The sequence below is a fragment of the Chenopodium album genome, chromosome 10 (assembly GCF_948465745.1).
Source record: "Chenopodium album chromosome 10, dcCheAlbu1.1, whole genome shotgun sequence".
Classification (NCBI taxonomy): domain Eukaryota; kingdom Viridiplantae; phylum Streptophyta; class Magnoliopsida; order Caryophyllales; family Amaranthaceae; genus Chenopodium; species Chenopodium album.
In genome coordinates, this window is record NC_137843.1 from 11128413 (window position 1) to 11140532 (window position 12120).

Below are 12120 nucleotides of genomic sequence, written 5' to 3' on the forward strand. Positions count from 1 at the left end.
GTACTCGGTAGTTGTTAAGTTCTGTGATCCAAGAGCGGAGGACTGAGGGCATATTAGTATATCAACTACTCCGTAATGTTATTTAGCATGTTTATGCTGATATGATCACTCATACACTTGGAAGTTATTTAGCATATTAGTATATCAACTACTCCGTAATGTTATTTAGCATGTTTATGCCGATATGGTCACTCATACACTTGGAAGTTATTTATAATGTATTAGGAATTTTCATTGTGAGAATAGCTTTTTAATGTTTAATTTTTCTTATCTTTACACAAACAATAAAATAAAAATATATATTATAGCTACTAGTTCAATATAGAATAAGGACCATCCAGAAGAACTTTTATGAGGCTACCCTAATTAGTTGATTTTGACCTTGTAAAGATGATCAATAGTTGAGAAATTTAATGTCAATTTTTACTATATTTAATTCCAAAATGTGGAAAAACTACGTGATATGATCAATCAAATTAAGAGGGTTTTAAGGTTTTTTTTTTTCAAAGAAGTTTCAATTTAATTTTATTGTCATGATAAACAAAAATTGTGTATTTAGTGGCAATTCTATAAATAAATCAATAAAAAAAATACCAATCTGCAAGGCATATTCATAAATAAATCAACATTTATGGGCCCACGTTTAATTTTAAATCATGGATTTATATACGAAACTGACACTAAATTAACAATTTTTTTTGTTTATCAAGATGATTAACCTATATTCCCCCCCCCCCCTCTTTTTTTCCTACGTAGCTTCGAGTTGAAAATAAGCATTCAACTCATATTGTTATATTGGTTCAATTTTGCCAGCTCTAAACCTTTGATCACAAGACTATTAGACAATAGGCTCCTTCATGGAGCCCATCTTCTAGATCCTCTTCTAGTTTACTTTGGCCTTGTTTAGCAATTGGCTGCTGACTGTTAGCTGTCGGCTAATTTGATTGGCTGGTTTGACTGACTGTTTGTATTGGCTTTTTTGTTGGCTGTTTGACTTTTTATTAGTCTAAAAACATGTTTGGTAAAATATACTGTTGGATGTTATTAGTACTTAGGTAGCCGAAAGCCAAAAACTACTCCAAGTAGCTTTTTCATTTTGGACTTGTTTGGTAAATGGCTTTTGCTTGGCTTTTTAGTTGGCTTTTGGCTTTTGACTTTTCATCTTGGTCAACACAGCCAATAAAATTGTTTGGTAAATGGCTTTTTTGTTGGCTTAAAAGTCAGCTTTTCCGCCAAAAATAAAAAGCTAGTCATACTGGCTTTTTGGTATTGGCTTTTGGCTTTTGGCTTTTTACCATTAAAATTACTAATCTATCCTTAATTAATAATTAATAATTAATAATTTTTTATTAATTATTAGTTATTTATTATTAATAATTAGTAATTAATAATTTATAATTAATTATTAATAAATAGTAATTAGTAATTAATAATTAATAACTACTAATTAGTAAATAGTAATTATTATCAATAATTAGTTATTTAATTGTAATCAATTATTAATAATTAGTAACCAATTATTAAATATTAGTAGTTTGAAATTAGTAATCAAATATTAATAATTAGTAATTATTAATTTATTATTAATAATTAGTAAATTAATAATTAGTAATTTGTAATCAGTTATTAATTAATTACATTTATTGATAATGATACTTAACTATTTATAACTAATATATAGTAACTCATAGTTAATAATTAACAACTCTTAATTATTAATTAGTAAAAAATAATATATTATTAATATAAATAAATAGTAATTTAAATAATAATTATAATTTATTAATAATTAACAACAACAATAATAATAATAAACATTATTATTATTATTATTATTATTATTACTCCCTCAGCTTCCCCAAAACTTCGACCCTTTTGGGTTCATTTTGCGGTTATTAAGGAACGTAAATAAAAAATAATAATAACATATTGGAAAGATAAATTTACATGGGGTTTGTAAAAAAGTAGAGGGATAAAGGATTAAAAATACATGAAAAAATAAAATTTTATATGGGGAAGCTAATTTTGCACAAACATTGTTGTAAATTGGTGGGTAATTTAATGCAAATGGGTCGATCATTTTGGGACTAAAATTAGGCCAAGGGTCAAAATTTTTGGGACGGAAGGAGTATTATTTACAATGTATATTACAAAGATAATAAAAAAAAAAAAAACCAATGTCCTTAAAAATCAATTTTATATACAACAACCAACATCCAGCAGCCAACTTTACCGAACATATTTTTATTAATAGTCAACAGTCAAATAGCCAACATTAAAAGCCATTACAAACATCTGGTCAGACCAGCCAAGAGAAACAACCAACATTAAAAGCCATTACAAATAGCTGGTCAGACCAGCCAACAGCAAATTGTCAAACAAGGCCTTTGACTTAAAAGTCAGCTTTTTAGCTGGCTGAAAAAGTCATTTATCAAACACAAATTTTGGATGTTTGACCAAATAAAAAAGCCAAAAGCCAATCAAAAAGCCAAAGTCATTTACCAAACAAGCCCAAGTACTATCGTGTAAATGGTCCCCTAAACATCAACTAAGCAAAAAAGTATCCAAATGATACCAAGCATGAACCGTGTACTCATTGCAAGTTGAAGGAGTATTATTTACAATGTATATTACAAAGATAATAAAAAAAAAAACCAATGTCCTTAAAAATCAATTTTATATACAACAACCAACATCCAGCAGCCAACTTTACCGAACATATTTTTATTAATAGTCAACAGTCAAATAGCCAACATTAAAAGCCATTACAAACAGCTGGTCAGACCAGCCAAGAGAAACAACCAACATTAAAAGCCATTACAAATAGCTGGTCAGACCAGCCAACAGCAAATTGTCAAACAAGGCCTTTGACTTAAAAGTCAGCTTTTTAGCTGGCTGAAAAAGTCATTTATCAAACACAAATTTTGGATGTTTGACCAAATAAAAAAGCCAAAAGCCAATCAAAAAGCCAAAGTCATTTACCAAACAAGCCCAAGTACTATCGTGTAAATGGTCCCCTAAACATCAACTAAGCAAAAAAGTATCCAAATGATAGTAAGGGGTGGCAATATCATCCAAACCCGATGGATAACCATCCACCCGATCCAAATATATGGATGAAAACCCGAACTTAAGCGGATGACGGATGGATGATGGATGGGTTGAGTGACGGATCGGGTCGGATACGGATGATGATACATCCAACCCATCACCCGATCCATCACCCGACCCATCCATCCACCCGTTAAATTTATATATAAAAAAATAAAAATAAATATTTTTTTAATAAATTAATGTCTATTGTAGTGTTAGGAATTGACATTTGTTTTTAATTTAGTAAAAAGGAACGAGTATTAGAAAGATGTATAAAAGTTTTAATTACTTGATCATTTTTTTTTTCAAATCTCAATTTTAATTATTAAAGTGCAAAGTTGTATTTATATATATATTTCACCCGAATTATCACCCGATCCACCCGATTCATCCATGGATGACGGATGGATCGGATGTGGATGACGGAAAATTAGGTGATGGATGGGTCGGGTGATGGATGGATTTTTGGCGGATGGAGGCGGATGACGCATCACCCGACCCACCTCCGATCCATTGCCATCCCTAAATGATACCAAGCATGAACCGTGTACTCATTGCAAGTTGGAGGGGTAAAAAAATGGAGATGCGGGGGATCGAACCCCGTGCCTCTCGCATGCAAAGCGAGCGCTCTACCATTTGAGCTACATCCCCTTTTTGATTAAATTGTTGCTTTTATAAAATCTATTCCATAAATATTAGTCAAACTCCGCATTATGTATTCAAAGTACTTTGTCCTAAACTATTAGACTCTGGTCAAAGCTTCATTGCATCTGGCTTTTGAAATTCTGGCCATATTTGGGATATGATTTTTGAATTTAAATTATTATAAGATTAAGATTTTGGTTTTTTAAGAATTAAGGTTGGCCAGTTAGTTCGACTCTCACCCTGTTTTGTGCGGCAAATAGGCTAATTGATGCTAAATAACCAATATTTATAATTTTATATTACACTGTAATAAAGTATTTTTTATTGAGACATAAAAATATATGAATACACTAGTTTTATCCCTGTATAATGCACAAATTTATGAAATATGATATAATAATAGTCAATTGAAATAGAGTTAATTGTAAATGACTTATGTAACACTTTTTTTTTTAATATTAAATTTGAATTTTATAATGTCTATCCTTTAAATTTTTTTAAGAGCATTTTGGAGGGAAAAATTTTCATAAAATCATGCCAAGTGTCCCTCCAGTGATTACTTTCGTATATAGTTAGTATAGATAGATGTGGATAAATTTAATTTTTACCTGTTTACTTCACCCAATTTTTGTTGAGCTGAATTTTTATTACTGAACTTAAATTATTTAATAAATTAAAAAATACTTTTACCAGTTTACTATTATATATGTTCTCTAGAGTTACTACTATTCAATATTAAAAAAAAAAAAAATTACTTTGTACTAAACTTAAATTATTATTTGAATAAGGGGAAGAAAACAAGGTCTCGGTCGCCAAATAAAGTATTCCTTATGTAATACAGAGTGTATTTTAGAATATAAGATAGCAATTTATATTTTGCAACAACTAAACTTTGTAAAATTAACTCATATTTGATGATCCAAATCAAATGATGCTTAATCAAGACTTATTTTGACCTGCATAATGATGACTCAGTATTAGACTAATCTTGAACCAAATCAAACTGACCTTAAATCCGACTCAAAATTAACAAGGAAATACACAACGAATTAATCTTTCTAGAAACCAATTTCTACGTTGGTTAGTCATTGATCTAATTGACATGTTACATCGCATAATTAGTGACTTGAACTTGAACCAAGCACAACACTAACCCTATATATATAATCCAATCACAAGCTCCTCCTTGACCCTAATCAACTTTTGTGTAGATTTATTTTTAACATTTGTTTTCGCGCCGTTGATTGGTCTAATATTTTAGTTACTCTAATAAGTACGGTACATGCTATGTCTCATACGTAGTTTGAGAGGTTTGATGTCTTCAACTAACGAAGGCTTAACAAAAGGTTGATGTCTATATGTAGTCCTAATTGGCTATATATAATCATTAAATATACTCTTGAAAATTGTATAAAATTAGAAATTTATGAAAAAAACACACGTAAATCAGTGTAATTAGTGTTTTTATTTTAATGATTTCAACTTTTTACGGTTTTCAAGAGTAAATTTAATGCTTATATGTAGCCCTAAGAAATATGTATATCATTTTCCATATAATAATACTATGCCTATCTTTTAATGATTTTGAATTTTGTTTTAGATTATTATGAAGGCATTCAGATTTCAAATTTATCAAACTAATGGATAATTGTTTGAGGGTGATAGACTGATAGTGGTACTTAACCAACCGTTTGAATTTATATACACAAACTTTAATTTAGTCAAAACCAACAGAATGATATAAATAAGCTAAGTTAATTGGACAATATCTTTTTCAACTAGAATTACCTTGACCTAAGTAACAAACCTTGGACAAGTAACTGAAGATATTAAACTTGGTTTTCCTATATGGCCCTATCTTCCTCATTCTCAAATTAGTTGTTATATCTAACTTCTCATAAGAAGCTACTTTAACCTCAAATTTCATTACTCCGTACGGAGTAATAATTAAAAACACCATATCATATGAATTTTTGTGTGCTAACTTTATGTTGATGTACATTTACATAATATTAATTTTTATTCATAACTAATGATAATTAAGGTCACATATTCGAATGGAACTAGTAATTTAAGACAAAGGTAATGTCATCGACGCTCACATCCATAATAGGAAATTCCTAAAATGTCCCTCGAGTTCTAAATCAAACTGAATCACAATATATTACTTCTGCTGAAAGAACTAAAAACAAAAAAACGGTATGAAAATAACTAAAAAGGTGACATTAGCACCACGTATTCCATAAATTTTTACATGACACTTGCTGGATAAAGTACTCGTAGAATATTCAATCCAATTATCTCTTTGGTATACACTTTTGTATTACTATTTAATTACGCAAAGCTTAATTAACAGGAACATAAGGCATAAAGTACTCCTACTATAAATAGTAAAAAGATAATCCTACTTACTTATTTTAACTCCACCACAATTTTAATCTAAAAAAAATTGTCTTATTTAAGAAAAAAATTGAATAAATCAACCAAATTCTCCTGAGTCCTCCGATTTTGGCGCTACTCTTTGAAAACAATCAAATCCAACGGTTGAGATTCAGTCTTCCCTTTGACTTGCTCGATCCTTTACAATTATTTAACACTATATAATTCTCCTATTTGTCTCTCCCTCTTCCTTCATTTCTCTCTCCTCTTTTTTACAGTTTCGAAACGTTTCGATTTTCTGGGTTTTTTTCTTCTTGAATTTCTTCAACAATGTCGACCGAAAAGGAAAGAGAGACTCAGGTTTATCTTGCTAAGCTTGCTGAACAAGCTGAACGCTATGAAGGTATACCCTCATTTTTTGCTTTTTGAATTTTTGTAAAATTTTCTTTTTTAAAAAAAATGTTTTTTTTTAATATTTGAATTTTTTTTTTTGTGTAGATCCGTTGTTTTTGAGAAGTTTGATGATTGATCTGTGTTTTATTTTGTCGATTTGTTTGTAATATTTGTTTTTCTCGAATATTTGTACTTAATTTTACAGGGGAATTGAATCGTTTGAATTGAGAGCAATTTGTGTGAATTTTGTTGTGAAAATCGTGTAAATTAAGAAAATTAGAGGAAATTTTCTCTTTTGATCTGTATAATGTGATTATGCGAGTAGTTTTGTTCTGCTGATGTAATTTGTGATGAAAAGTGTTTTTTTTAACCTAATTTGAATTTTCTATCTTTGGTTTGAAATGATCAACCGATTAGAATGTGCTTAAAGGGGGTGTGATTTTACATTTGAATGTCGGATTCGAGGATATACATTTTTATAGGCAGCCATCACCTTAGAGAAACATGGATTGTTTATGAGAATAGCATGGATCCTGATAGATTTGGCATTGCATGCTGCAATAACATGGACTACCGATGTTATCAGTCAAATTAGGTTTTATTAGTATAATTCTTTTGTTAGGCTCATGTAGTTTAATATGATTATTGCATTTATGCTATATTGTGTTGTATAATGCAAGCCAGGCCAGTTTGATTGTTTAGATACAGTAGGAGAAAGAAAAGAGTATTTTTTAGTGTTTGTACTGATTGAAAATGGTGAAAGGGGTTTTTCGGTTTCCTTTCATATGTTTGGTGGAGTCTTAAAGCAAGTATTTTTGTGGCCCCATCAAGTGTTTAGGACAATTTTTGAACTATTAATGGAAATTTCCTTTGCTCTCCCTATTTTTTTCCCCAAGATACAAAGTGAAGGGTGAGTCCCCTCACACGCCCAACGCCTTGTTTGGTCTCCTTGTTTTGTCTCCTGAGCTCCAATTGTAGCAAGAGTTAGGAAAGTAATTAAACTTTTTTGTATTGATTTTTTGTCTTCATGGAAAGCTGAAATATAAGGGTTCCTTCAGTTCCACTCACCCCAAAGGAAATTTAAATTTTTCGGTACTGAATAAGGGCAACTCTTGGCAATTTTACCCCTTCCATTATTCGATTCTGTTCACAAAGACAATCTTTTCAGAGAAGATAGGTCAAGGAATTATAAAAAATGGAAAGGAAATTATTCCCTATGATTCCATTTGTGGGAGTTTTAATTCAAATTTCTTGGAAATTTTTGCTCTTTTCTTCTTGAATGGGATCAACCTCAAATGGATGTATTTGATTAACACCCCCATCCCCTGGGAAGGATTTTCCATTCCCTCGTCTTCATGTCTCCAGGACTCATCACTGCAAGTACACTCTTCCACTTTTGACCACCCATCTCCTCTATTCAGGCTGTCACTCTCAAATGTAACTATAAGCCGCCCAAATCTACCACCCAGCCTAGCCTGACCTGACAACTCACATACCAAAAAACTAGCTCAGGACCAAGCCATGCTTTCTGTTGCTCTTCTACAGCCTAAAATATACAGAATTTTCCAGCTCCACACTCCTAAGTGTAACGGTTTTAACCCTACCACACCTAAAAACTACTGCCACCAGTTTATAAGTTTTCAACTGCCTAAATTAACACCATCATAATGGCTTAACTGGACTAGCCTAGGAGTTTCTTTAAGCAAATTCTGCTATCTAACCCAACTCTATAGTTGAACTGGTAGTATTTCTTTTATGACCCAATTCAAACACCAAAGGTGGAGGTCTATGCTCAGCTTAACATTACTTGTGATGTTAATAAGCCACTGACACACATGAATGTTGGGGATGATGGAAGGAGGCTGTGATAACAGGAGGTAAGCAGTGTGGTGACTGTGGAAGTAGATAAACAGAGTAATTGGATTTTGGGTAAAAAGGTGGAGAGGGAATGATTGAATAAGCTAGGGTTTAACTTTTGTACTACCTCCGTTTCATATTTTTTGCAACTTTGGGGTATTATTTGAGAGATAAAATATTCCAAAGTTACAAAAAATATGAAACGGAGGTCGTATAACAAATCGACGGTTTTCTTTCCTTTCCTTTCTCTCTTTGATCCTTTGTGCTGAACTCGATGCCTTAGTTTTGCTATGAATTATATTCTATATCGACAACTTAATTGACATCTTCATCTTTACCTCAAACATATTTTGGCCAATATAATGCTTTTACTAGTTCCTTTTTTTCCAGAATGTTTGGTTTATTTGAGAAATGGCATCAAGATCATTTTATGAAATGTGTGTTCCTGAATCCTACCATGAGTTATATTAGTAGATTTTCTCACTACGACTCTTGTGGTATGTACAGAAATGGTTGAGTGCATGAAATCAGTAGCAAAATTAGATGTTGAGTTGACTGTGGAAGAGAGGAACCTCCTTTCTGTGGGTTACAAGAATGTCATTGGTGCTCGGAGGGCCTCTTGGCGTATAATGTCTTCAATTGAGCAGAAGGAAGAATCAAAAGGAAATGAGAACAATGTCAAGCTCATCAAGGGTTATCGTCAGAAGGTTGAAGATGAGCTAACTAAAATATGCCAGGACATCTTGGCTATCATTGATGCACATCTAGTTCCTCATTCCGGCAGTGGAGAAGCCACTGTATTCTACTACAAGATGTAAGTTTTCGCATTCAATGATGATCTCCATTGGCTAAATTGCTCACAATTTGAACTCAAGTTGCCCTTAAACTGATGAAATTGGCTAAAATGCTTACAATTTGAACTCTGGTTGCCTTTATACTGATTGAAATTTGTTCTGGATTTTGTTTAATTGAAGTGTCTTTTAAAATGTATTGGATAGAGAACTTTTAAGCAATTTTGAATTTGAAATATTTTGTATTGCTGTTTTAATGAGAAGATGCATAATTGACAGCAATTTGGTAGTTCTCTAGTTACTTTAGGGATTACATTTAAATTCCACCAAACCCATTCCTTGTTTCCAAGGAGTCATAATAATGATTGCTTAGTGACATATACACTTCTTGAGAAGTAAAGATTTATTCAGTTTTGTCTGATGATAGCGCCTTTACCTCCCACCAAATAGAGTAATTGGAATTATCCAAGGGCTGTAGAACTCTCTGTATTTTACTGAACAAAATTGGCACATGCTAGAAAATGAAATATCTTTGGCATTACAACTTCTTGGGAGGTTTTGTTTCCTTTGTCTAGCTAATGACTATTCTTTTGTTTTTGTGGAGTATTTTCCTATAATGCTGCTTACTTATGTTATGGTGTAAAATTACAGGAAAGGTGACTACTTCCGCTATCTCGCTGAGTTTAAGTCCGATCAGGAAAGGAAGGATGCTGCAGAGCAGTCACTTAAGGGCTATGAGGCATGTTATTTTTTCTCCGTCTGCATAGTTGGTTTTCAAAAACCAAATTATTCTGTCTCATTACTTGTTTATTTATACTTTTTTGTGTCTTACTGTGCCAATGTTTTGTTTAGGCGGCTTCTGCCACTGCAAATACAGATCTGCCTTCTACCCATCCCATTCGTCTTGGTCTTGCTTTGAACTTCTCTGTCTTCTACTATGAGATTATGAACTCTCCAGAAAGGTGATTACCTCAAATCTATATTATTACAGTTTCTTACCTGCTGAATACATTATGCTCATTTTCACCATTTTACTGTATGGTATTGCAGGGCATGCCATTTGGCCAAGCAAGCATTCGATGAAGCCATTGCAGAATTGGACACATTGAGTGAGGAGTCCTACAAGGATAGCACCCTAATCATGCAGCTATTGAGAGACAATCTCACTCTATGGACTTCTGATATACCTGAAGAAGGAGGTATAATGCTTTAATAATTATTAGTAAACTTTTACTCTGTTAGTGTTGCATACTTGCCTTATTAATATCCAAAACTCAGCTCTTATGAGTAACTTAGTTCTCCAAGGATGCGTGACCCTCAAGTGGAAGGCCAAGTGTGGATCCCTTTGCATTGTAGTCACATAGATTTAGAATTCTTGCTAGTCAGTTTTACGCGTGCATTTTTTAAGCAATATGGCAAAAATACTAGAGGGTGGAGTATATACAATTGGATAAGTTACACCTTGGCAATATATGTATATACAATTGGATAAGTTACACTTCGTGCATGACACGACAATATGATACTTTACTGTTGTTCTGTAGGTGAAGAAAATTCCAAGGCAGAGGAAACGAAACCTGCTGAGGCAGAAGTAAGTTGTTAAACTTCGGTGGTCTTGTTAACTTCGTTCACAATGAAGTAATTTGTTTTTGTACTTGTAATTTATTTGCATCTTTTTTGGGGGCAACAGTGATGTCTTATTCAACCGCGTCATTATAACAAGAAGCTGCCATAAGAGATAGCTTGGATCCCTTAATATCTTCCCGAAAAGCAATTGTACTGGGGAGCATATAAATTATTGTTGCTGAAATTTTGTGCTATAATAGCTAGAAGAGAATCGGTTAAATGTTCTCTCATCAGCTTTTATTGTAGATTGTTCGTTGCACTTTCTTTAGATTGTGGTGCAGTATCCAAACAATCTTTTCATTTTTTGTTTCTTATATGCAATTGTAAGCTCTTTTAAATTACAATTGCGATGTTTCTTTAATCTTAATATCGAAAATTCTGATTGTGTTGATGTATGTATTTCAATGTTCCTTAGCGAAGGAATTGTTTTTTGGATTGCAAATTTGCTACTGTGTCCGCCATTAAGGTTGGGATTGACCTCGACCCATATTTTGTTTAAAAATGTATTTTGTTTATATAATCTACTCAATTGGGGCACACTGTTTCTTATACTTTTAATTTGCTTAAGGTGAACGGTAAGTATATAAACTAGAAATGGAACAAAATGTAGATCTAATGTTGCACTTATAAAAAACTAAGTATAGTCTAATACAACTTGCACAAAACTAAATCTGAACTATCTATTTACCACCTCTGTATCAAGTATTAAATCCCAACTCTGTGTCGAGTATTAAAAATTAATCACAAAATTCCCTGAACTCTACATGCATCAATTATACATACAAATGTGTTCAATTGAGATTTTGCATCTTTTGTTACAAGGGTATCTTTTGTTCGGTTGGCCAGCTTATCACCGCGACCTCCGTGTATGTAGTGTTGGTTGGGGGGTTTATGTACTGTTGTTGGGTTGTCTGAAATTTTGGTGAAAAAATTGCCATTGTTACATTGAGAAAGCAAGAAGGAAAAGGAAGGCAAGGAAGGAGGAAAAGGGGTGAGTTAGCAACATTTTTTTTTTTTTTTTTTTCTGAAACATAGTTTGAGTTAGCAAATAGCAACATTTGAGATATGTTTCTAAATTGAGAAGATGGGGCTCACAGCTCACTCCTAAACTATGAGAAAATATACAAGAGTACAAGCTAATTATTGGAAGATGTGATAGAAAACGAAATACCCAAACCCTTGCTACCGGAAACATGCTTTTATCCAACCAATCAAGATGTAAAATCTTCGAGCAAGCGCCTTCATGCTAGAGTAAATTCGAAAAAAGATCCTACATGCCATATATTATGATATCAACTTTTAATTAGACGGGTTTTTCATCTAACAATAATGACAA

General features: G+C 32.3%; 1 protein-coding gene and 1 non-coding gene across 2 annotated transcripts; one reads left to right on the forward strand and one right to left on the reverse strand.

Moving 5' to 3' along the window:
- Positions 1-3671: 3671 nt before the first annotated feature.
- TRNAA-UGC (transfer RNA alanine (anticodon UGC)) lies at positions 3672-3744 on the reverse strand. The gene has a single exon. It is a non-coding gene; the product is annotated as a tRNA-Ala (tRNA).
- A 2619-nt stretch (positions 3745-6363) lies between these two features.
- Positions 6364-11173, forward strand: LOC145562236 (14-3-3-like protein GF14 iota). The gene is made up of 7 exons (XM_081622446.1): positions 6364-6520; positions 8875-9181; positions 9810-9897; positions 10011-10120; positions 10209-10357; positions 10703-10749; positions 10849-11173. The coding sequence occupies exons 1-7, from the start codon at positions 6448-6450 to the stop codon at positions 10849-10851; spliced, it is 777 nt and encodes a 258-aa protein (XP_081478572.1). The 5' UTR covers positions 6364-6447; the 3' UTR covers positions 10852-11173.
- Positions 11174-12120: the final 947 nt, after the last annotated feature.